The 26,853-nt window shown below is 45.0% G+C and overlaps 1 protein-coding gene across 2 annotated transcripts in view; it reads right to left on the bottom strand.

The window, feature by feature from the left end:
- Window positions 1-410: 410 nt before the first annotated feature.
- The window catches only part of LOC141995100 (cohesin subunit SA-2-like), a 95,728-nt gene continuing 69,285 nt past the window's right edge, over window positions 411-26,853 (bottom strand). For both annotated transcript variants that reach the window (XM_074965950.1, XM_074965958.1), the window contains 14 exons: window positions 25,543-25,746; window positions 23,987-24,063; window positions 21,242-21,329; window positions 19,001-19,081; window positions 18,054-18,146; window positions 16,542-16,707; window positions 13,549-13,700; window positions 12,742-12,843; window positions 11,310-11,455; window positions 11,085-11,213; window positions 7,440-7,630; window positions 4,617-4,791; window positions 3,349-3,436; window positions 411-2,256 (listed from right to left, as the gene is read on the bottom strand). In XM_074965950.1, the coding sequence (XP_074822051.1) occupies window positions 2,014-2,256; window positions 3,349-3,436; window positions 4,617-4,791; window positions 7,440-7,630; window positions 11,085-11,213; window positions 11,310-11,455; window positions 12,742-12,843; window positions 13,549-13,700; window positions 16,542-16,707; window positions 18,054-18,146; window positions 19,001-19,081; window positions 21,242-21,329; window positions 23,987-24,063; window positions 25,543-25,746 (1,935 nt within the window). In that variant the 3' untranslated portion in view covers window positions 411-2,013. The remainder of the gene's footprint in view (window positions 2,257-3,348; window positions 3,437-4,616; window positions 4,792-7,439; window positions 7,631-11,084; window positions 11,214-11,309; window positions 11,456-12,741; window positions 12,844-13,548; window positions 13,701-16,541; window positions 16,708-18,053; window positions 18,147-19,000; window positions 19,082-21,241; window positions 21,330-23,986; window positions 24,064-25,542; window positions 25,747-26,853) is intronic.

Genomic DNA, 26,853 nt, shown 5'->3' with positions numbered 1-26,853 from the left:
CAGCAGACATCCTTTCTCCTCCTCCTCCTCCAGCCCAACTGAGCTGGGCTGCCTCCTTAAACCTGTCCACTCCACCTGGACCATGCACAACAGGAGCGAAGAAGGGTGGTCTCCTGGTCCCACAGTGATTGGTCAGCACCTGTTGGCCCAGCGTGGGGTTCATAGTATCACAGAATCATAGAATATCAGGGTTGGAAGGGACCTCAGGAGGTCATCTAGTCCATCCCCTGCTCAAAGCAGGACCAATCCCCAATTTTTGCCCCAGATCCCTAAATGGCCCCCTCAAGGATTGAACTCACAATCCTGGGTTTAGCAGGCCAAAGCTCAAACCACTGAGCTATCCCTCCCCCCCCCCAATACACCCTGATACCCCCCCCATACACCCTGATACACCCTGTCAAACATCCTCCCCCTCAAGTCAGGACCTAATGGCTGTCCTCCCTCATCTTCCTCTCTGCCCACTTGGGAAAAGAAATCAGCATTTGCATGGGCTCTCCCCAGGCGGTAAAGTCCCTCGAACTTGTAGGGCTGGAGACAGAGGTATCATTTCTAATTCTAATCCTGGCATTGGTGTCCTTCAAGGAGTGGTCCATCGAAAGGATGCATGATCTGTCATGCGTTGGAATGGGTTCCCCAGCAGATGATAATGTAAGGCTTCAACAGCCCATTTCACTGCCAGTGCCTCTTCTTCTACTGTTGAATATCTCGTTTCACAGGGAAATAATTTCCTTCTTTGGTAGAATAGTGGGTGTCCTTCCCCATCCTGCTCCTGGGATAGCACCGTTCCGAGGCCCACCTCTAAGGTGTCGGTCTGGAGTATAAACCAGTTCAAAAAGTCTGGGTGGAATAGGGCTGGTTCTTGACTCAATCAGTCCTTCAGAGTCTGGAAAGCATGTTCACAGTCCCTGGACCACTATGCCCTCTTAGCTGGGAGTTCTTTGTCAGGTCCCTAAGGGGCGCTGCTAGGGTGGCAAACTGGGGCACAAAGCGTCTATAGAAACTGGCCAGTTCAAGAAACTGCCTCACCTGCCTTTTGGTCGAGGGGGTTGGGCAGTCTCTCATGGCCTGGACCTTATCCACGAGTGGGTGCAACCACCCATGCCTCACTGCGTATCCCAGGTACATCACCTCCTTCTGTCCTAGTGGCATTTAGATGGTTTTGCAGTTAGCCCAGCTACCCCAAGTGCTTGCAGTACTGTGGTGAGGTGACTTAGATTATCTTCCCAGTTAGCACTGTATACCACTATGTTGTCAATATAAGCTGCTGTGTATTGATCATGTGGCTGCAACAGCTAATCCATAAGCCATTAGAAGGTAGACACAGCCCCGTGTATGACATAGTTGTAAATGGGAAAAGGCCGAATGGCGTGGCAAAGGCTGTCTTCTCCTGGGAGGTCGGGGTCAGGGGAATTTGCCAATACCCCTTTGTTAGATCCAGTATAGATATAAACTTGGCATTCCCTAGTCACTCGAGCAGTTCATCCACCCAGGGCGGAGAGTAGGTGTTGAATTGTGAGATTGTACTGACTTTCTGGAAGTCTATGCAGAACCTCATGGATCCATCAGGTTTTGGAACAAGAACAATGGGGCTCCTCCACTCATTGCAAGATTCCGCCATGGCCTCCAACGACCAGCATCGACTTGAGCTCTTCCCAGATGACTTCCCACATCTTCCTGGGCAGCGACTGATGATGGTCTGGCCCTCGTAACAGGACTCGACTGTTAAGGACAGTCGGAGGCTCTGACCCTCTGGGCAAGGCAGGGTGAACAATCGGTCCAAATCAGTAGTCCCTTGTAGCCACTCTTAGTGGCAAGTGCGGGGGTAAGGGAACCCAGGCCCACTCTACTCCACCGGGTTCCAACCCAGGGCCCTATGAAGCAGGTAAACTCCCTATTAAGGATTCAAGCCACGGCTCCTAACACATTCCCTGGGTCACTTCCTACCATAAAGTCCCTCTCAGGCATGTCCTCAGCTGGCAGCGGCTCGGCATCCCTGTCAGTCTCTGTGGCCGGCTAGTCGTCCGCAGCATAGGCCGGGTCCACGGTCCCAACAGCCGGGTGAGTCAACAGTTCCTCTGCAGCAGCCTGCAGCACACATCCTTCCTCCTCTTCCGCCAGCCCCAACTGACCTGTGCTGCCTCCTTTTATCTGTCCCCTCCACTTGGAGCCTGTATAACAGAGGCAAGGAGGTGAGGTCTCCAGTGATTGGTCAGCACCTCCTGGCCATGTGCAGGATTGATACAACCCATCACATACCTGAAAGTCAAAAAGTCCCATAATGAACATATCTGGGAAGGCTGGAAAGACCCACAAGGGAAAAAAGCCATTTACAAATCAATTCTGCTTGCACCACCTTCAAAAAATGCTGTCCAATAAAACGTCTAAAAGGAGGCGAAGAGGGTTATAATGAGAACAACCTAAAGGAAATGCACACCTTCTACACCTGCTGTCCTCACTAACCCTTAAAGCAGAAGTCGTCAAACTGTGGGCCACACCTCCCTATGGGGGTGCAGAGGAATGTTCAGGGGGGCCCGGCAGGCCCAGGCCAGCCCCCACAGGGGGAGGGGAGGGAGCGACACCCAGTCCTGCCCCACCCTCAGCTCTGCTCCGGCCCTGCCTCCAGCCATAGTCCTGGCTCCCGGCCTCCTTACCCCTTCCACATCCCCTCACTCAGAGCTACGGCCTAGCTCTCAGCCCTGGAGGGCGGGGGGGGGGGGGGCGCAGACAGGGTAAAGGGGGGCACAACCCTCAGACATTTGGGGACCACTGCCTTAAAGAAAGGCAGGGAAGGTAGTTTGCTCACCTGCTTCAAGGGGTTAGTGAAGTTAGCAGCTGCAGCATGGGAAACTTGATAGCCTCAATTCAGCTTGATAAAGAAATAGGATTAAATGGGATTTTCTGAAAGGCAATGTTTATATTTAGGGGACTTGGCTGGACATTACTCTGCTGCCCTAAAGGGTAAAATGTGTCCCTGCTGTAGACCAGGAAGAGCCATCTGCTCATAAGCAAGTGCCTTCCAAGTATGTAGGAGGGGAATGGGTACCTTCTCTTGAAAGATCTTTGAAAGCTGTTAATGTATGTAACAGGGCCTCGATGCTACTAGGAGAGGCTCCATAGACAAGCAAGAGAAAGAACCCATGTCAAGCTAGGCTTGGGGGAAAAATGAAAAGTCTTTCTTCCTCCCGCTTCTAGCAGCTGTAAAGGGGAGTAGGGTACACGGGTGGAGCAAAGACATGAGCTTGACAAACTGGCTTCTTGGGTTATGTACTATCACTTTTCTCCCCCTCCACACAGCAGCCCGAGTACAACTGTCCAAATCTGGATAAGCCAAAACTAAACTACCATTACCTGGTCTGCGCCAACAACATCCACATCTTCGCCTACATCTTCTGCTCCACCATCTGCTGAGAAGTCTTCTGCCTTGATCACATCTTCGCTGGAACGAAAAGCCGAGCAGTTTAGTTCCTGGCCTGGAAACACACTTCCCTTTGACGGAGGTTCTACTTAGGAGGTGTTTTGCTTGCGGCGCTAAAAGGGAGGGCAGATTTTAAAGACTGCATGCACATGATACGAGTTGCTTTTAGGATTCTTGCATAAAGAAGCCCAAAGTCTTTGGCCCAAAGTGGGGAAGAGCTTCATTATATTCTGATAAAACGAATTTTGATTCGTGCAACTTGGCACCAAACAACCAAAAAGTGTAAAAAAAACAAACAAACAAAAAAAAAAACCCACCACCCACCTATGAGTCTGTCCAGTAAATCCATTTAAGGAGAGTGGGCGCTGTCACCCTGAAAATTGCATTTCTGGCTGGAGTTTGTGTTTTCCCTTTTAACCCTGACAAGTGACATCTCAGATTTCTGTACCTGAGATATTACAGAGAAAACATTGCTTTGTTTGTCTGCGTGTTTCTTGGTGCACTGGATGGCACATGGAGTCTAGCCAGAGGCCCTGTTCTGTGGATAGTGTTGGGCACTTCCTCCATTATGTCATGTTCTGTGTGGAGCTCCCACACAGTTGGCCTCAGGCCCTGCAGGAAGGAATTCACCAGAAACACAGCAGCACAGCTGCTGAGGCCAAGACGATGTCTCCTTCTCCAATTTCTCTCTTAGGAGTAAAGAGGAGCTGGGGACTGGTGGGGTGGAGAAACACCCTTCTTCATTCCCAAACCCAGGGCTGGGTAGTAACTGGTACCTGGGAAGCCCCTTTTGCGCCCCACAAAGGGCTAGGGAGTGATTCAAATCTGAGGTGACGGGGCTGGAAAGCCCCATTCTTCCCTCTGCAGCTTTTTCAATGGGACTGGGAACTACAGAAGTCAGGCAGGAAGCCTTCTCCTCCTTCCCCAGCTGCCTATAGGACTAGGGAGCAACGGGAGTCTGGGCAGCTAGGGGAGAGGGTTGTTCACTCCCTGTACGTCCAAGAGGAGAACACAGAAGTTGGAAGACAGAATCAGGAGGAGGGTATGGCCCCAGGCAACTGCTCCGTAGCAGCACTGAGAACACAAGGAGTGCCCCAAGGTGTGAACTGTAAGACACTGCACTAATTGCACACAGTTTTGCAGTCTGCGTATTTGAAAAATCCCAGCTCTTTTAGGGGCTTGTGAACCATTTTTCCCTCACCAACGTCTTCTGCTCAGTCCCACTGGACAAAAGAATGGCAGACATTCTTGGAGACTTGTATCTTGAGACTTCAACCTCTTTCTGCTTTTCCCTGCTGCAGCAGTGAGTTCTGGAGTGCACAGGAAGTCTGGAGTCTTGTTTGTCGTCTCAGTGTGGCTGGTTTCAGGCAGGGACCCTGTAACAGACAATCAATAGCACTATTCTTCATTCTCGCTCTCTGAGACATTGAGAGAGGAATACTTCAAACAGCCCAAGAGAGAGGAAAAAGCAGCATTCGTTACAATGGGTGCAGTCATTGTGGAAGCTAAATTCATGGAGACACTCTGAGCAAAGCATTCATTTTAAGATTCCTCTGTGTTGAATGACCCAGCTAAAATCTATACAAAAAAACCAAAAATGACGGCCTGGGCAGTGGCTGATTTTGCACAGCGTATGTGAGACCTCCAGCTTAGATTTCTGGGCCCTGACTCTTCCTCTCCAGACCAGAGGGCACTGTCAGTGCTGCACGTTATACCAATAAAATAAAAACCAGCAGGATCTTATTGAAGGGGAAAAGGCAAAATACCACACTTATTGTGAACATAGAAAGAATCATAGTAAGCAGTTAGTTATAGCCATAACATTCCATTCAATCTCATATTTATTCATACATTCATTCATACACACACACACACACACACACACACACACAGGTTCTGCAAGGTAGTTATCATAGTTACCAGCCTTAGAGTTGCTCATGACAAGCCACTGGCCAGGTGGTCTGGACATGAGGAGGGAGCAGGGCCTTGTCAGATGCTCATCTGATGCTCCTGGAAGTTGGTTTGCAGAATCAGAACCCAAAGTTCTCACTTTCTAGAGTCCATTTTTATAGGAGTTTCTTCTTATGCCAGTCTATGGGAATTGCTTCATCATGCTGTTGCTGAATCAATCAGCAGATGGCACATTCCTGACGGCTCCGTGCTGCCAGATGTTATCTTGTTCTTTGGTTCTCCCATTCTTGAGGCTGTTGGGTGGATTCCAGTCTGCCCTCCGGGGGTCCTCTGGTTATTTCCACTTGACACCTTCTTCAGCCGATGGACACTGGATTCTTAGGCTGGCACCTCCCTGATCATTCAGTTATTATCCACACCAAGCATCCATCCACATACATCCTCTATCTCTATTTTAATCACAATTGTTAACAAAGCGAGATGAATACAACAAAAGGGCAGGGAGTCTCTGGGTGCTGTTTCTATTGTTACAGAGTATTGCTTTGAGTCTCTCTCTGTGTGAGTAGTTGTTGTTACAAAGAATTGCTTTGAGAACAGACTCTGTCTTAGGATGTACTAACACAATTAGCAGCTTGCAAGTTTCACACATAGAGGGAGAGAAACAGTACCAAAAACCAAGAGACCTCTTAATTAGTAATACCCTGGAATTTAAACTATGGGAAATCAAGTTCATTTGTGATTTTAATACAGAACTTCTTTAATATGATCCAACATAATAACTGTGCACGGAGCCTCTCTGGAAAGGCAGACCACCTTTGTGATATGCTGCTGCAACCCCCCCATGTCCCCAGAGATCGGGGGTGGGCAAACTACAGCCCACGGGCCAGATCTGGCCCATCAGGGCTTTGGATCCGGCCTACGGGATTGCCACCCCAGTGGCACTGCGGGCCCCGTGCCGCTCCCGGAAGCAGCCATCACCACGTCCCTGTGGCCTCTGGGGTGGGGAGTGGGGCAGAGAGCTCCGTGCGCTGCCCTTGCCTGCAGGCACCTCTCCCCGCAGCTCCCATTGGCTGTGAACAGGGAACCACAGCCAATGCTTTGGGGCTTTGGGGAAGGTACCCACAGGGGAGGGCAGCGAGTGGAGCCCTCTGTCTCTTTCCCCTCCTCCCCCCTACCTCCCTCCCCGGGGCCACAGGGACGTGGTGCCGGCCACTTCCTGGAGCGGCGTGGGGCCAGGGCAGGCAGGCAGCCTGCCCTGGCCCCACTCCACGCTGTGCCACCCAGAGCCACTCCAGGTGAGCAGCACCGGGCCAGAGCCCACACCCCAACCCCCTGTCACACCCCGCACCCCTCCTGCACCCCAAGCCCCTACCCGGAGCCCCCTGCCACATCCCAAACCCCTACCGCACCTCAACCCCCTGCCCTGAGCCCCCTGCCGCACCCCAACCCCGTCCCAACCCTACATTCATGGCTCTGCATGCAATTTCCCTACCCAGATGTGGCCCTTGGGCCAGAAATTTTGCCCACCCCTGCCATAGATACTGGACTCTGAAGGGAGTCCCATCAACTCCTCAGATGAAGGATGATGTGCAAAGCATAGCCCTGAGGATGGCTGTAAGCCAGAAAGGGAGGAATTAAAGGATCTTCTGGAGAGGATTCCCTTTGTTTCTTCTAACAGAATACATCCCAAAAATAGCAACAGTAAGAATCTATATTTAGCACTTCTATAAATAACTGTTTTCATTTCATAGGGCTTCATAAAATTTATCTAATCCTCACAATACCACTGTGTGGAGTCAAGTAATATTATCCTCATTTAGACATGGAGAAACTGAGGCAGGGATGTTAAGTGACTGGTTCAAGGCTACTGAAGGCATGAATGACAGCACGGACTAGAACAGAACTCGAGAGTTTCTGGCTCCCATACTCAGACCACTGGACCAAGCCTCTCTCTAGTGAATGATGAAAACAACAAATCTGAAGGGAAAAATATAGGGTTTAGAATGGCAAGTCTACAACAGCCCACGCACTGCAGTATTTTAATGTGATATGTTATCCATTTTTACTGAGGACACAACCAATCAGATTTAACAAGATGGTGGAACTTTCATACCATTAGACAATTTTCTTTTAAAAGAAGATGTCTTAGATCTGCTTGTGGTTGACCATTCTCTTAAACTGCTGATAACAGAATTCTCCTCATCTTCATTTGCCAGCAAAGAGTTCCTGTACCAAACCAAGGGGTGCCATTCATCTCCTCTGCAAGATGCTGGCTCTGTTATATACCTCTGTAGGTAACCGTACCTGGGGAAAAATGAGAAGTATAAGAAAAATCAAAGTTTCTTCTGTAGCTATCTAGGCTAGCCCTTCCTACATCTGGGTTTTTTCCCTCTCCTCTGCAATTGGGGAGGCAGAACCAGATCCATCAAGCAACAGAAAGAGGGAGGGCCTGGCTCCCCCTTCCGAGAAAACAAATCAGTGTGAGTGCTTCCGAAGCTGAAAGATTGCTCAGAACATTACAAACAACTCTTGATTCCCAATAATTACAGAGCCACATCCATCTTTTAGTACAATTTCCTACATTCTAGCACAGGGAAAGTAACTGCTTGTTGCTGCTGCCAGGAAGCAATTTACTGGGTTGTTTTCTTGTAAGATAACCCCTCCCCAGCAACTGAAAGGTCTAGTCCTGCGTCCTCAACTGCAGAGCAGAGGGAAACCCAACTGAGAGGCATTCCCTTTGATTTAACAGCAAGACAAAATGAACTCCGGAATTAGAAAGCGGGGGTGGGGGCCGGGCGGGCTCAATGCTTTCCAGCTACAGCTCATCACTTCCAATCCAGCCAGCACTGTTAAACCAGATCCCACGTTAGAACACGCACACCGTGAACATTTTATACATTTTAATATAATTAATTATATCAATAATTATTTTAATTATAATTTTATATTGTTATTACTACTCTGATTCGGAAGGCAGCCTGGAAAATATCAGAGCTTTCATCAAAACAAGAAAAAGACAGTCCTGGGAGGATGACTCAGATGATTAGAGTCATGCATCATGGAGACTCAACACACTGATTATGCAATATGTTAGTTTCAAACAAGAGTGTATTGTAACTAAAATTTTAGGGTCTAATTCAACTCCCATTGATGTCAGTGGAAACACTCCTATTTTAAAGCCCTTAGCACTGTTTTTTATTTAATAAATTGTTTCTATGTATATTTTGTGGCAAACACCAACTGACAAGTAAAATATTTTACCACTAAACTCCATATACTTAGAACATGTTGGCCATACTCCTTTCTAACAAATGTCCTTATTCTCTTTATCATGTGTTATAGGTGCATTCACAAATGTTATGCAGGTCTGTTCACCAGTCCTGTGCCTGATTAATAATAAAAATGAAAATAACCAGATGTTTATTTTCAAAAGTTCATGTTGACTTAAAACATTCCGTCCTGTAATTTATGGTGCAACTAAACCTAAATATTTCTAAAAGGAAATATAATCTCCAGACCTTGCAAGGCATTTTGAGCCTCCCAGAAAAGAAACTGTTACTTTACAAACATAGCTTGAATGTAGAGTTGTAGATAAAATTGCAATTTCCCCCTCCTTGAGAACTTTATTGTTTTTTATTTATTTCCAAAATAGGTGGGCAAGTCAAAGACAGCTGAAGATAAACTCTAGGTGTGTTTCTTGCTTGGTTCCTCACAAGAGTGGTCAAAAGATGAGCAAACCAGTAGGGATATTCCTGCTTTCTTGGAATATACCCACTGGAAAAAAAATTAGACACAGCCTTGGAAAATCATCATGAAAATTTACCATCCTGCCCATCCTGCTGATGAAATTATCATTATCCTTTATCATTATCCTTTATCATTAAAAAATCATTATCCTTTATCATTTTAAAAAAAAAAAAGTTACTCTCCTAAGACAAATTGGTAAATAGAGTTTTGCAAGGGTGAATTAACAGAAATCCACCTGGGGGAAAAAGATCACCATATGGAAAAGAACGATTGCTTAAACCAAGTCCACATTGTGATGATGGAGTTAAACAAAAGTTTGTGGAAGGTACAATCTAGTGGTACACACAAGAGATCCCGGCTCGCAAAAATGCAAAATTAGAAAGGGTAATTACTATAATTATAGACTGATCAAAATCAAATAATCAGAGGTCACAATACAAAAAAGGGAATCTGCACACTGCACATTTTCCCCCTGCACGTTGCATTTTTATATATTATTCATTTCTCAATATGCATTCTGTGTGTAACTGAATCCTGAATACATTTTGTCTGTCACGGATTAAGAGTAGCATAAGGTTAAACATTTTACCACTCTTAATCCTTGGCATACAAGTCATTTGAAGCTCTCCATGAAAGATCAGTTCCAACTGAACCCATGCTAATGCTATAACCAGTAAGCTTAACAATCCAGTAGTGAGCAAGTTACACGGGGCATGGCAGGATGCAGGCAGCATGCTTTTTTTCCTACTTGCTGCCTGGTTTCTTCTCTGTCATGAAACTTTACCTATTGGCATTATTGTAAATTGCCCAGAAATTCACAACATTTACTCATATTTAATCATAAGCATCCAAGTCTTACAAGATACTTGCTTCTTAGGAAGTGTGTATGAGGGGTTTCTTTTATTTTTACTGATTTTACAAGTCAGATATATAAAAAACTGCAGCTGCAGAAGTCAAAGCTGGAGTTCCACTGACTAAGGAAGAAAAGAGAAGGAATGGAATGGAAGGAATCAAGGGACAGAAAGGAGGAAGGAGCTCCTGCAGTACCAGAGACAGAGAAGAGCAGACACTGAGGAAGCAGGGTCTATGGGTTTGTCTACACTTAAAACGCTGCAGCAGCGCTGCTGTAGCATTTAGTGAAGAGGCTACCTATGTTGACGGGAGAGTTCCTCCCATCCGTATAGGTACTCCACCTCCCCAAAAAGAAGGACGCCCTCTTGTCAACATAGCGCTGTTCACACTGGGGTTAGATCAGTACAACTATGTTGCTCAGGGGTGTTCTGATTGGATTTTCCACACCCCTGAACGATGTAGTTATACAAACATAAGTTGATACCGTATACCAAGCCTAACAGACACAATCATGTTCCTCTGTACTAGGATACAAAATATCCAGAGCCATAAGAATAAATGGCCCAGAGTTATATTATTATTTTTTAATATTTACATTACAATAGCACCCAGAGGTGCCAATCAGAACCAGAATCCCATTCTGTCAGGGACTCTACAAAGACATAGTTCCTGCAGTGAAGAGCTTCATGCGACATATTTTGTAACAGAATCCGCAGAGAAGCTAGTCTGCCCCAGTCATATGGATTGTGGTTTTGGCTCCTTCCATTTCGTTGTCACTGTATTAGCTCTATCTCCACCTCTTCTCTTTGCTCCAGGACAGAACTTAAACTGTTTAACGCTTGAGACCACCCTTTAAAAAGGGGTTCTATTTGCTCCTGCCAGCCAATATACCTCCCTCCCTCATATATAATGTTAACACCATTTTCCCCCATGGCCTTTTTTTTTTTTTAAACACCTTTTTTTTTATTTGGTTGTAATTATGGCTAAAAACTGATTGGGTATGTAGATGCACAACCCCAATTCTTCCAACAATATCAAGCCATCCATTATACAAAGACACACTGTACAAAAACGATCTATGCACGAGTGTGTAAGTGCTGCATATGACATGCATCACCTAAGATCACTTGTCTGGCAGTAAGCAATAAAGGTAACTTACACTAATCTTTTGTCAGGCTTTAGTAGCTTATTGGAGAATTCACTGATGATTAACAGAAAGCTTAAATTTGGAGGCAGGCATTTCCCTTCCACTCCAGCAGCTCCTTGAAAGGCAAATTCAATCCCTTCTCTATTAGAGGGGGAAAAATAAGAGGGACAAAGTAACTTAACAGAGAAAATAAACAAAAACAATGCCATGGACAATATATGGTTATGTGGCACATACTTGTGTATCATGGCTACTGATTCTCTGGATTTCACCTGATCCCAGCCAAATGTCAGTGAAAAGCGACGAGCAAGTTCTTTAATGTTTGTGAAAGAGGAATCCATGCCGTGGGTACTACCATGGGTTTCTGTATGTTGCTGAAACAACTGCAAAACCACAAACACCAACATGTAAACTTCCAGGCAACAAAAGCACAAGGAGAACACACCAGCCATACAATACTTACCTCATGTAGAGCGAAGCATTGCAAAGGAAACGAACAAGCACAAAACAAATTCATTTGCTGAAGAATCACACTCACTTGGAACAAACCTGAGAGGTTTGAGCACTGCCTGGGAAAATATCTGCAAAGGGTGCCACTCTGTTTAGCAGGTAGGATGCCTTACTTGCATAGGCCTCTAATCCTGCAAAGTGATAAGTGCCTTCAACTCCCACTGAGATCAGTGGATCTAGTCAGAGGGCTTAATCTCACCCTGAGGGTTAGAGAAAATCAGAGCATGGATACACAACGGCTAGTTTTGAAAGAGAAGCAGCAACGCTTGCCCACGTAGTTGAGGGCAGGACTGAGCCAACCGAGAGACACAGACCTTATTGCCAAGTTTTTCTCTAATAGAACATGTAGGTAGTTTGTTCCCTGCGACCTGAAAATTTTGAAGGTCAATGAAAGACCAACCTGGGCCAGTTGTCTATGTGATATGTAACAGACTTTCTGACTATGTGGGCAGAATATATGTGGCCAAATGCGGCTCACCCTCACTTTATCTCGTATTTCAGGGGTTGGGTCATGGATCTAAGCTCCTGGCGAAGTGTGTGAAGTCAGCAGAGCTCATATATCAGTCAATCTAGGAGGAGTCTGTTCTGCAACTTAGGAGTATGACATGGATGCTGGGAGAACAGATGTCCATGAGGAAACCAGGCTAGAGCAGTTTGTAAAACAGATTATCAGGCTCAATACTGCTATGGCAGAGTTGGTGTAACTAGAGGAGCAGGGGCCATCATCAGGTGTGTCCAATTTCTTCAATAAAGATCTAATTTAAATTCTCTAGTCAAACATGGAAACAATGGGGGCCTGATCCCAGAAGGCACTGAACACCTCTGGAGAAATGCCAACCACCCCCAATTTCAGTGGGAGTTGAGGCTGCTCACCACTATGTAGCCAGAGGCCCTTAATCTGTATCTTGCAACACAAGACGTTCCATGAATAATAACAATCCTAAAAGATCAGGTATTTGGCAAAAAAAAATATGTTTTTACTCTTAGGCCAAAGGGCTCATAAGGTGCTTTGACAATGAAAAGCACTTACATGAATTCAAGAAAGTGACTTTTTCACTATCTATTTAAATTAGTTTGAATAACTATGACAAGGTACATAGAAAATTATAGTGTGGGGATGGCTTTCATCAGAGTCCCTTTCCTTTTGCATTACTCTTACCTGCTGCAGGCAGAGAATCAACGTCTTGGCACTCTGGATTTTGTTGTTATGCCTCGTCCTGCTCAGGGTTTCTTTAATTATATCTCCAAAATCATTGTAGGTCTATTAGTGCAAAAAATACATAACAGAAACATCACTACCTTACTACAGCTTTATGAATACACAATATCTGGGGTACGCTCATGAAACACAGGAAAAATAGAGACTGCTAAAAAAACTGAACAATTCATAAAATATTCCAGGTCCTAGATATCTTGCTAAAAGGAACTTTTTTTACATGTTTTCACAAGGCTAATTTTATTTATGCTCCTTTGTAAAGTACTGTGAGATCTATGGATGAAAAATAGTTAAGTATTATTCTGACAGGAGGACTGAATCAATGAGTTGGAAACAGAATATGGAGATTTTCACACCTAGACTACTGATTCACACCCAGCCCTGACCACGTGGATACCAAGTGTCATCGCCAGCAGATGGCTATTGAAACCACTCATTTCACTCAAGTTTAGAGTGATCCTAGTGACCAAGTGCCACCACCACAAATGGCACCTCTCTGGCAGTCTTCTACAGAAGCCAAAGAGTTAATGAACGGGGAACTAAATTACCCTGTCTCTTAGTAATCATTCATTCTACTCTAAGGTACATTAGCAGAGCAGTGTGGAGAAGCCTGCACTGCTACTGTTCATTTCTGCAACCATTTTGTGCATAAACAGATGACTCTGGCCTCCAAGGCTGCTAATCCAGCACCTTCCACAAGTACTAGAGTCACTTTCATGGCGTAAATGCATTTTCAAAGCTAAGTGTTACCTTCATATAGTGCTTATAGATCTCAGCAGCCGCAGACATCTCCACCACGGTAAACACAATTAGCTTGCAATAGACTGCAAGAAGACTCCGCCTCCTGTGTAAATCATTCAATTTGTAGCCCTCCTTTTCCCTCTCCTCCTCTTCTGTCAAGTCTAGGGAAACAAACATGCTAAGGCTTTTTTCTAACATTTTATTTAATGTATTTTATTTTTAAGGCCAACTTCAACCCAAATTACACAAACTCAGCTGTTCAGTCAACTCTCTAAATAACAGACACTATCCTTACCAAAGGATATAGGTTTATTTCCATTTCAAAGCTCACAGCTGATGACAGTGCAAGCTACTCATTTGTATATCCTTTCTATTCTGATCTTTGTAGGGATTTCACATTTCTACCAGTCAGAATCTCCTTGTAAGATCCCGGCTATAGCTGTAGGACAGGACCAAAACACGGAACACAGAACAAAAACCAAACACATCTGATAGAAAAAGACCAGCGAACCATATCAACATATTTTCTTTAAAAGAAATCAATGCCAGCACCCAGCACTCAATTCATGAGTACCTCCACAGAAACAAACTAGTACACACAGCCTGTGAGAGAAGAATTCAGTTGCAAGTTTCCAAGTAGTTATCAACACTGACATTCGACATTTACTTAGCATATAAACTCTCTGGGGCAGGTCATTTTGTTCTGTGTATGTATAGTGCCTAGCACAATGGGGTCCTGGTCCATAACTGGGGGCCCCAGGATTACTTCAGTACAAATAATAATACATTTGGGAACCAATTGCTTTTACGGCTTTTGCCAGCCCTGTTGCTGGAGGTGCTTGGAGAGAGTTACCTGCAGAAGGAAAGCCTGGGAGAGTTAGACTCCTGCCTGGAGTGAATTCTGCCTCCTCGCTGCCAGAAAGCTTCCCTGATCTCTGGCCTAGGAATCCCACATGACCTGTTTCTGGCTCTCAAACCCAGCCTCTGGCCTAGGAACCAATGAGAGGCAGGTAGGCTGACCAGGAGTAAATGACTGTCAGGGTCAGAACTGACAAGGGGCAGCTGACAGATAACACAGGCAGATGGGCTCATGGGAGAGAAAAGACAAGGAATCACTCCTGGATGAAGGAGTTTGCTGAGTTTATTGTAGGGGAGAGAGTAAGACAGTGAGTTTGGATGGGGAAGTTGGGACCCTTTGTTGGGAGGACTGAGGAATTGAAAATATGTTTCTTCTCACGTTCAATTCCTCAGAGCAAGTTGCTGGATAAGTATCATAGAAATGTAGGGCTGGAAGGGACCTCAAAAGGTCAGCTAGTCCAGCCCTCTGCACTAAGGCAGACAAGTAAACCTAGACCATCCCTGAGAGGTGTTTGTCCAACCTGTTCCTAAAAAACTCCAATGAGGGGGTTCCACGACCTCCCTTAGAAGCCAATTCCAGACCTTAACTACCCTTATAGTTAGGAAGATTTTCCTATTATCTAACCTAAATCTACCTTGCTGCAGATTAAGCTAATTACTTCTCGTCCTACATTCATGGAGAACAATTGATCACAGTCCTCTTTTTAACAGCCCTTAACATATCTGAAGACTGTTATCAGGTCCCCCCTCAGTCTTCTTTTCTCAAGACTAAACATACCCTGTATTTTCAACCTTTCCTCAGAGGTCAGGCTGTCTAAACCTTTCATCATTTTTGTTGCTCTCCTCTGGACTCTCTCCAGTTTGTCCACGTTTCTTAAAGTGTGGTGCCCAAAGCTGGACGCAGCTGAGGCCTCACCAGTGCCGAGTAGAGTGGGATGTTTACCTCCTATGTCCTACATACAACATGACTGTTAATACACCTTGGAATGATATTAGCCTTTTTCACAACTCTTATTCTTTTTGTGATCCACTATCATCAGTGACCAGGGCGTGGATGGGCATGCCTAGTGGTCCGACCAGGAGTCTTGCCTAATGGTTAGAACAGTTGTCGTTGCCTAGGGTCAGAGGTCAGATGTAATCGGATTAGAGGGGTTAGAACCGGGTTACCTGGAGGGAGGCAAAGCTAGGTCCAAGGCAGGGTTCCAGGCAAAAGCAGGGCTGGAATAAGGCTAGGAACAAAGCAGGAGCAGGACTGAAATCAAGATAGGAGCAGGAGCTATTGCAGCTGTGGGCAAATGGTCGAAGCAGCCACTGAACTGTTGATTAAGATCTGGTCTGCTGACCCGTCCAACTGATCAAGTGGTATAGCCAATAAGGCAGCCTACGACAGGCCCACTGCATTCATTAGGGTGCCCAGAGACTGGCTCTGTTGCAGGCCCCAATTCCTGATCCACTATAACCCCCAGATCCTTTTCAGCAGTACTACAACCTAGCCAGTTATAACCCATTTTGTAGTTGTGCATTTGATTTTTCCTTCCTAAGTGAATTTCCTCTTGTTGATTTCAGATCAATTCTCCAATTTATCAAGATCGTATAGCCGCATCCTTGGTACCACAAAGAATTAGCAGCATCTTTTCAAAATCATTCACAACAAAACCTAATTATTGCATTACTATTCTAAATCTGTTTGAAAATGACAGAAGAACAGCAAATACCATAATACGTTCTGCAAAATCAAACTCACTCGAATAATATATATTATCCCTTAGTTTGATGGCTTGGAACTGTTATACATCAACTGATCCACAGTTCCTCAACTAAAATCCCTCCAGGAGCATGGTTAACAGAATAATTCTAACCCATTGAAATCTATCTCAAGGTTTGATAGTGCTACCCATCATTGTACTATGTACCTCAGCCCCTTCCATATAAAAATCAATTAGCAATACCTCCTCTGGAAAAGCCACAGCAGACATAAATCTGTGTACACTGAGTGATCCATTTTGTTTGTATTCATATGCTACAGCTCTATTTGTAAAGAAATAAAAAAAATTAGCAGCCCCTCAGCCTGGCAATGTCAAATGCTGCAGATGAATGACATCAGAAAATGTTAGTTTACTTCCTTGCTGAGGACAGTGGCTGACCTTTGATTTCTTCTTTCTCCTCCGTGAAAACATGATCCTGGATAAACAAGAGCATTTTTGACTGAAGGGATGTGCTGGGAAGATACTGAAGGACTCCTACAGCTTCATCGTCACCTGAAGATTGGTGACTCAAAATCATCAGTAAATCACAGAGTATCATGAAGGCCTGTAACATACACACATGCCAAACAAGGATTTAGGAATTTGGGGGAAAGCCACCAGAACAATGATAAATTTTCATCTCCATTATCAACTATTATTCCTACAAGACCAAAGCTCTGCCTTTGAGCCTGATCCCACAGGGGTGGAGTACCATAGCTCAGCCCTTCTGGAGATGCCCTTGTGAGAGCTGCATGTTTAATCCCCACCCTGATCTCCTAAAGATTTTCTACCTTGTATAAAGAAGCTGCATGCTGCCACATGCCAATGTCACTCTTCTTAGAAGTCTGGGAAGCTGAATTACTGAGCACTTTGTCTCTGATTTTCCATTTCTGTAGTTATGTTCTCAGCCATTAAACCCATTTTTTCAGGCATTTATAAACAAACGAGAGCAGTAAATACACTCACACCAACAGTGATTGTTAAAAGGAGAAGTGCAAATGCAAATATGAAAATTCAATTTACTTCAGTAATATGTGCTGAAAGTGCCCTGGCAACTACCCAAGTTAGAAGGAGCATTCACAGCACATCAGAAACGTAAAGAGCAACCTTTTGTCTTCTCTGCCACCACCCATTTAAGTTTCCTTGAGTCACGGATTGCCAACTCCCAATCCAGGGTGACACCACAGCACACACCACGCTGTGACTCCAGTTTATATAACTATGTTAATACATTTAGTCTTCAAATCACCTGACAAATATTAATCCATCCCAACAACACCGCTTCAAGGTAAATTTTGTTATCTCTGCTTTAGAGATGGAAAGACTGAGGGAGTCAATGGCAGAACTGCAATTAGAACTCCGGAGTTCATAGCATCCAGTCCTGTGCTCAAACCTCTAGACTTCATCTGTTTCTTTCCTCCTCAGTGCCAGAGACCTACATTGTAGCCCAGACGCTGGGAAAGTTGTAGGGGGAGGAGGAAAGTTATATTACATTGTGCATTTTAGTAGTCTTATCATTATTTTACATGTAAAATTTAAGAATATTTTGAAAATCCTTACAATATATTTTATTAATGAAGAGCTGGCTACATGCAGCCCAAGGATTTTACTAGTGGCAGCATTTAGGACAAGTTATTGTTGAGGAGGAAAAAAATCTTCCTATTTACATTTTCAGTTCAGTTTTAATTAACAATGCAACTCAGACTTAGCCCCCAGTCCTGCACCTGGCTCCATGCAGATGTATTCCTGTGCGTGTGCAGGATGCTGTGGTAGTTCAGTGCTCTCGTTAACAAGGACACCACTTATTTTAAAATAAGACTTTTGAAAAGCAAAATAAATGAAGAAAAGGAGCTAAAGGAGGAGTGAGCAAAACACACCATTAAACAAACTAGCCCCTACAGAGCCACTGACCTTTTCACTTAAATCTTTATCTTTATGGCTGAGGTAGCATGCACAAATCTGGCAGAAAAATCTCAACTCTCTGTTCAATGCCAGAAGAGTCTCCTAAAAATTTATGGAAGAAAAAACAAAGATTAGAGAAATGATGGGCATTGACACCTAGGTAGCCAAGGACAGGAGTGGAGCACCAAACCATGTATATCTATTGAATCAGTCCCTAAATGGTCAGCACCCTTCTATCACTTCCGAAACATCAAAAAACAAAAGATGCCAGTTCCATGTCAGTATCTTCTGTGTACAGGGATACAAAAGAGGAAGAGAACAGATGGAAGAAAGCAGCAATACTCAGTGCAGCCAGAAATCTCTAGAGAAACTACACCGTTGTTTTTATTTGCTCCTGGATCAAAATGTAGGCGAGTTCTCATTTTTGTAATTTAAAACTAAAATACCCCATTGAAGTGCTTAGTATGCTTTTGATGCTGCGTAGTATCAATTCACAAATAATAATTGTAACAGAAAAGTGATGGTGAGATTGCCTAACACTTTCCCTGGGCATTCTTCATGCATACCATAGTGCACTAAACACAAACAAATATGCGGTATGTAAAGACTGAATTCCAAGGGTTTTCTTTGAATATTGTATTTTCACTGTTTTTTGTTCAGGAAACAATCCTTGTCTCCACCATATGCCAGGATTCAGAAGCACAAAACTTTGCACTGAACACAGATAAGCACTTGTTTAATTTAATTATGCCCTTACAGAGATTTTAAAAAGTCTCCACTTTTCCAATATTAAAACTCAAGAGAGAGAAATGCCTAATCCTAATTTGGTTTCTCCAACAAAATGTTCACAGCATCATTTTGGGAAAGCGTGTCTCTTCCAGCCATCAAAGGACAGCAAGTGAATGTGAACCTTTCAAGTGCACCACTTGGTTTCAGAATTATTTGCACTGGCCAACCTTGGAAGATGACCTCTCCACAGCTGAAGCTAGCTGCCATAAGAGAGCAAAGTATGTGCACTGTAGAGCTGGTAGGATCATCTGCAAATAAAAGTACATATCTTTTAATAATGTGAAAGGCTTTGTAGTGAAAGCAAAGAATCAACATCTCATATTCTGTATGCTGCTTATACAAGTATTTCTGCAGCATGAGACATTTAGATCCCAAAAGCAGATTCAGTAGGTTTACATGCAACTAAGCATGACTTCCTCAGAACCTTTGTCTCTGTATTAAGTTCCTGATTCAGTAAAGCATTAAGGCTCATTGACTTCAATGCAGACTAAGCACATGCTTAAGTGCTTTGCTAAACTTGCACTAGGTAATCATGGCCAGTGGAGGCTATCAGAATTAGCGTTAAAGCTGAACAGACAACTTGAGGTTTGTAGTTTAGACAATAGTTAAGGCTACGTTTTAGTCACGGGTATTTTTAGTAAAAGTCATGGGGAGGTCACGGGCAGTAAACAAAAATTCATGGCCTGTGACCTGTCCATGACTTGTACTATATACCCTAACTAAATCTTGGGGGGAGGGTGGGAGCCCAGGATCCCCCACGAGTGCTGGGGGGGGAGTAGCCCAAGACCCCCGCGGGTACTGGGGGGGCGCAGCTCAGGACCCCCACTGGTGCTGGGACGAGGGACAGGTTGGCAGGGCTGGCAGACTCCCTACTTGGCTCCACACCTCCCCGGAAGCAGAAACATCCCCCTCCCTCTGCTCCTAGGCGGAGACACGGCCAGGCAGCTCTGCACACTGCCTCCGCCCTGAGCACTGGCTCCGCAGCTCCCATTGACTGGGAACTGCAGCCAATGGGAGCTTCAGGGGCGGTGCCTGCAGGCAGCGGCAGCACGCAGAGCCCCCTGGCCGTGCTTCCGCCAAGGAGGGACGTTGCTGCTTCTGGGGAGCCCCCCGAGGTAAGCGCCGCCCAGAGCCCTCACCCTCTCCCATGCCCCAGTCCCCAGCCCTGAGCCCCCTCTCACACCCAAACTCCTGCTGCTGCTGGGGTGGAGGGCGCGGTAGCCCAAGACTGCCCCAGCAGCGGCCAGTGCGGCTGGCCAAGGGGCTGCCCCAGATGCTCAGGAGGCCCCTGGGCCAGCCGCACCAGCCGCTGCAGAAGTCGCAGAGATCCTGGAAAGTCACGGAATCCATGACCTCCCTGACAAACTCGCAACCTTAACAATAGTTAATAAGCAAATTGGCTTCACTATAGTTCATTTTGCAAGTAATGGGTCTGAAATATTTTCACTTCTGACGAAATTTAATCTGCGAGTGACAAGCAAATCCCTGAATTATCTGTACTTTGTTTAGAGCGACATTGCACAATTGAGAAAGAGAAGCCCTGTCTCTGATTCTAAGCAAACAACTAATCCAGAGTCGGACAATAACACCCCAGCACAGCATTGGACAATCTTTGCATTAAATTAATCCATGTCCTAATTCCACGGTCTTCAACAGGGTTATACCAGAGATGAAGATGGCTCTCTGTGTCTCAGTTTCCCAAGCTGTGGAATGGGAATAATAACATCCATCTCCCTCACAGGATACTGTGTAAGGTAGAGCCCTGAAGCGGGACTGGGATCCCGTGGGTCCCACAGGACCTGCTGCCATAATAGCAGGAGCGGGTAAAATGTATTTTGTTGTGGGCGGGATTGGGTGGGGAAAAAAACAGACTGCAGTAATTTGTGGGAAAGCACTAAATCTCTTGTCAGTTTGTTATATATGGAATTTCAGCAATGTAAAGCAAGTTTTTCTTTCTTTTTTTTTTTTTTTAAGGAAAGGTTTCAATACTTAAATTTAAGCAAGGGATAGAAAGAGATTTGGTGTCTATTATAACAGGAGTTAAAGTATTGTTTTTACATGGTTTAAGCAAGATTTGTTTTATACTTTTAGTGGTAAAAATTGTGTCTGAATTCTGTTTATATGTACACAATATATTAACCGACCATTTTCTTTTGTGTTGCTGTTGGGGGTTTATTTTAGTAGCATGGAGGAGTCTCTCTCTCTTGCAGAATTTGTGGGATCTAAGGCTTTTGAGGGGGGGAGCAGAATAAAAATGTGGGAGTTGGCAAAAGGGGGTATTGTGGGGTGGGACAGGAACAGGATTAAAAAATAGTCCCATGCAGGGCTCTAGTGTGAAGTTCAGTTAATGTTTGTAAAGTACTTCGATAGGCTAAATGCTTTATTAGTGCTCAGTACCATCAATTTACCTGAACAGGTAAACTCCCATACTCCATCTCAAAAACCAGCAGCTTTGAAGTCTTCCCATAGAGATTCCATTTGGTGAGATTGTGAGCACTGCCAGTCAAAAAGGAAATGAAATACCACACTAAAATAATCATAAAGAGAAGAGATAAAACAGAGGTGGGCAAACTATGGCCCGCGGGCCATATCTGGCTTGTGGGACCATCCTGCCCGGCCCCTGAGCTCTTGGCCCAGGAGGCTAGCCCCCGGCCCCTTCACTGCTGTTCTCCCTCCCCCACAGCTTCAGCTCACTGCATCTCCGGTGCAATGTTCTGGGCAGCGAGGCTGCGAGCTCTTGCCGAGCAGCACAGCTGCAGAGCCACAGCCCGACCCGGTGCTCTGTGCTGCACAGTGGCATGGCTGGCTCCAGCTGGGCAGCACAGCTACCTGTCCTGGTGCTCTGGGCGGCGCAGCTGTAGCACTGCCAGCCACTAGTGCTTCAGGCAGCGCGGTAAGGGGGCAGGGAGCGGGGCAGGGGTTGGATGGGGGTAGGGGAGTTTGGGGTCGTGGTCAGGGGGCGGGGCTGTGGACAGGGGTTGGGACAGTCAGAGGGCAGGGAACAGGGGGGTTGAATGGGGGCAGTCAGGAAGGAGGGGGGGTTGGATGGGGTGGCAGGGGGCAGTCAGGGGCAGGGATTCCGGGGGTGGTCACGGAGAAGGAGTGGTTGGATGGGGCAGGAGTCCCAGGGGGCAGTCAGGAATGAGAGGAGGGGTTGGATGGGGCGGCAGGGGGAAGTCAGGGGCAGAGGGTCTGGGGGCGGTCAGGGGACAGAGAGGGGTGGACGGGGCAGGGGTCCCAGGGGGGCTGTCAGGGGGCGAGAAGCAGGGGGGGTTGGATAGGGGGTAGGGGCCGGGCCACGCCTGGCTGTCTGGGGAGGAATTGGCCCTCCATACAATTTCGGAACCCCGATGTGGCCCTCGGGCCAAAAAGTTTGCCCACCCCTGAGATAAAAGCTACTGTTTTTAAAAATCCCATTTCTCCCTACATGCAACCTGTTCCTAAATAATCACAGCTACCAAAGAGATTATGCTTTTATTTGGTGAAGAGAGCTGATTACCTTCACAGTGATACCTAAATTTATTAAGGGAAGTAAGAAAAATCTCACCACAAGTCTAAAAAGTAAAATGTATCCTCTTTTTTGCCAGCACCTAATGAATAACAAGGACTTTCAGTGAAAACTAATTGACAGACACTGCACACAAAATTTAAACCAGTTTTGCATGTGCTGGATCCGTTTGTGCTCTATGATCCACAGAATTAATTGGAAATAAACTACCTCCATCTATACCGACTCTATGTTGGCAGGTAAAGCACAAGGATCTTCCTACAGTTTGACGACAAATGTTAAAGCTGGTCATGATTTGTTTCCTCTACAATGAAACCTGCCAGGAAAAGATGCCTGAAATCTTCCAGTATAGATAGGAAAAGGGAAATACAGTTTAGTATGGCCTAATATTAATTATAGCCTTTAGCCTATTGTTTCAGTAGTTATCACTGAGTCTTGTTCCTGCTACAAAAAAATGCAACTTGTGTGAGCCAAAGGAATGGGAATATGCAGAAGGAAACTGAACTTCTACACTTTTCCTACACAAACCAGGAATGCTCTCTCCAAACACTCATCCAGTAGAAGCTCAGAGTTACGAACTGACCAGTCAACCACACACCTCATTTGGAACTGGAAGTACACAATCGGGCAGCAGCAGAGACAAAAACCAAAACGCAAATACAGTACAGTTCTGTGTTAAACATAAACTACTAAAAAAATAAAGGGAAAGCAGCATTCTTCTTCTGCATAGTAAAGTTTCAAAGCTGTATTAAATCAATGTTCAGTTGTAAACTTTTGAAAGAACCACCATAACGTTTTGTTCAGAGTTACGAACATTTCAGAGTTATGAACAACCTCCATTCCCAAGGTGTTCGTAACTCTGAGGTTCTACTGTACTTCCCAAAAGAGAGCTCAGGCTTCATGCCTTAAACAGTATTTGGAGCAACAGGGAATCTCAGCAATGCAAGATGAAGGGAAAGCTACTCCTAACCCATGGCCCAATTCTGCCACACTCACTTGGTGAGGAGTCTCAATAAAGTCATTGGTAAGACCCTACTCAAGGTGAGTAAGGGTTGCAGAACTGGGCCACTAGTGAGCAAGCAAGAGCACTCTGCACTACATGAGAGCAGGGCTTCAGAGACTTGCTCTTTTAGAGTTGGAGACCAGACAAATTAGAGTTAACATATTGTGCCTGCTATCAAACATAGTGCTCTTACCCTCCACGCTGAATGCCAGTCTCGACACTAAGGTGGCTCAAATGGTATCCAGCTAAGAGGGAGGATACAGAAACAGCCCAAAGGAAAGGGCCTACAGGCAGACAGTGACATCCCAATCACATAAGCAGCCCACTTGCAGACCTCTGATTGACTTAATCACTGCCACTCAAGCCCTGCTAGTAAATTCAAAAAGAATTCTCTGCTCAGAGAGCCTGCCAACATTTAGGAGAGTCTAGAAACTGACAGGAAAAAGTACTTGTGATAAAAGGAATTCCACCTGACCATTCTATGCACAAACATCACACTTCGTGACTATTTTGATTCTTTTATGTAAGCTTGATTAGCCAGCCAACCAACAGCAACTCCTGCTTTTATAGCAGCTCGGTGAGGTTACAGTGTGCTAACAGTATAGGAGAGGAAGGCAGTAATCATGTAAACAAACATCTCACTTATGAAAAGCTGCTATTCTTCTCAAAGTGGTATATATTCGGCAAATTCCTTCTTCATCTGTGCAAAGACCTTCTCCCTAAATCACATGAGTTAGGAAAGAGAACAGAATGAACAGAGGTGTTGTGGGCCAGCTGCTAGCTCCTCTACTAACCACGGACTTGAATTAGACTTCGTCTCAGTTTCAGGAATCATTTGCCCTTCAACTATGTTCCCTAGACCCCTCTCTAAGATAAAGAATAATGTACACGGGCTGGGACAAAGTTATATGTCTGGGAAATACCATGCTGCTACTCTCGCATTATAACATCCTCATAACTGAACACCCCACAGCTGCCTCTAGTGTCTTGGTAATTAAAACTACAAAGCAGTCTAATGCAGACGTTCTCACATTGTGGTGTGTGGTCACTGTTGACCCATCAAGCACCTGCTAGTGGTCTGCAGAGAGCTAGCTGCTCACATGGTGCTGGCTCTCCTTGTTTTTAGCTGCCAAGTCACAAAGACAGCTAAAAATACATTAAATACTTTCCTAATATTACTTTCCCATATATGCAATTGCTGTAGTTTCCACAAGGATACAACAGAATCGCAAATGGCAAAGGAGGTACTCCTTCCAATCAAGAATTACAAGAGAAGGGTTCCATGAGACAACCTCTTTATTTAGCTGTGGTCCACACTACACAAGTGTTCAAGAATCCCAGCTGACCTCTTATAAGCTTATTTCTAATTTAAAAAATACTCACACGTTGGAATAGAGGTCTATTTAAACTACCAAAATAAATCCAATGTGATTTTTTTGGCCTGACACATTTACAGTATCCCAGCACCCAATAAAAATCCACTTGTCTGAACTCCCATACTATGGCATGACACCTGTTAGCGATGGCACAGTTCATCAGCTACAGGCTCCTGTTGTTGAAATCAGCCAGCAAGCTATTCATATCTCCACCGGCTGTTTCTGCTTTTGAGAACTACTGAAAAACTTGGAGAGAGATTCAGCAGTCCTCCTTCCAAAAAGCAAAAGCTACTTTCAAGTCACAAAAGCTAGTTTAATGTGACCTAATAGTACCTACAGAATTATCTTTAAAAAAAACTCTTCAAACAGCAGCAAAGTTATAAAGATCTTTTTGATTACTGCCAATATGTACAAATGTAGAATTATACCTCCTCTAAAATACTCTATATCTAACAGATCATTAGTGCTTAGACGGGCATTTTCAAATAGCAACATTAACCCTCTGCAGCTCAGTGCTAGAATATCCATTGGTGCTCTGGCCATAAGAATCCACATGATAGTGCATGCCCAGAAATCCCATTCCCTAGTGCCATAAAAACTACACCATCCCTTCTCTTCCCCTTCTTCCTGCCTGAATACAATTTTCACTCCTTTAAAATGTAAACAGACAGCCCTTTCAGAGTATTCAGACTACCTCTGTAAGCTTTGCTCTCCCCAAGCAAAGAAAAACCAGTATATTACCAGTCTTAACATCTCTCCCTTGTATTTATTTCATTTTGATCCTGAAATGTTTCACGTATTTCTACTTCCAGTCACACGCACCTCGTGCCAAGAGTCAGCCAGCAGCTCATTAAGTTTGTCCACCAACTCGTCTATCAGCTGAGTTCTGGCAAGATCCGCCCTCCTGTGGATGGCCAGTTCTTCATTGCAGAAGACATAATACGTCCTGGAGCAAGCCTCGAGGACATCCATGTCAGAGTGTTCAGCTACAATATCTTTCACCACTCTCAGCAAAGCATCCAAGTGCTGCAAGTTATCATGATGATACAGTCAAGTCAAAGTTATGCCTATTTATGTTTATGCCTTTTTACTTTACACAACTGAAAACAAAATAAATGCCCGTTGGGGGAGGACAGGCAGGGATTACAGGACAAGATTTTGTTTGTTGCTGTAGTTCTCATAACAGACCTTTTTTACTGTCACATAAGAATGGTTATACTGAGGGCATGGCTGCGCTCCCGCGGCAGCGCTTTGAAGTGCGAGTGTGGTCGCACGAGAGCGCTGGGAGAGAGGTCTCCCAGCGCTTCTGGTAATCCACCTCCACGAGGGGATTAACTCCGAGCGCTAGGAGCCTGTCTACACTAGCGCTTTAAAGCACTCAGATTTGCTGCGCTCAGGGGGGTGATTTTTCACACCCCTGAGCCAGCAAGTTAGAGCGCTATAAAATGCAAGTGTTCAACAAGCCCTTAGTCAGACCAATGGTCCATCTAGCCCAATGTCCTGTCTTCCAACAGTGGCCAGTGTCAGATGCTTCAGAGGGAATGAACAGAACAGAGCAATTATTCAGCAATCCATCCCGTCATCCAGTCCAGCTTCTGGCCGTCAGAGGTTTAGGGACACCCAGAGCATGGGGTTGCGCCCCTGACCATCTTGGCTAACAGTGAACAATCGACTATTCCTTCCTGACCTCATCTAAGTCTTTTTTTTTAACCTAATTATACTTTTGGCCTTCACAACATTCACTGGCCACAAGTTCCACAGGGTGACTGTATTGTACGAAGAAGCACTTCCTTATGTTTGTTTTAAACCTGCGGCCTAGTACTTTCATGAAGTAACTCCCGGTGCTTGTGTTATGTGAAAGCGTAAACAACACTCCATATTCATTTTCTCCACACCAGTCAAGATTTTATAGACCATTATTATATCCCACCTCCCCACGTCATATCTTTTCTAAGCTAGACAGTCCCAGTCTTGTTAATCTCTCCTCATATGGAAGCTGTTCCATACCCCTAATCATTTCTGTTGCTTTTCTCTATACTTTTTCCAATTCTAATACATCTCTTTTGAGATGGGGTGACCAGAACTGCACACAGTATTAAAGATATGAGTGTGTCCTGGATCTATATAGTGTAA

The sequence above is a fragment of the Natator depressus genome, chromosome 1 (assembly GCF_965152275.1).
Source record: "Natator depressus isolate rNatDep1 chromosome 1, rNatDep2.hap1, whole genome shotgun sequence".
NCBI lineage: Eukaryota > Metazoa > Chordata > Testudines > Cheloniidae > Natator > Natator depressus.
The sequence above is the reverse complement of the archived record's forward strand: the minus strand, read 5'-3'. Positions and strand labels throughout refer to the sequence as shown.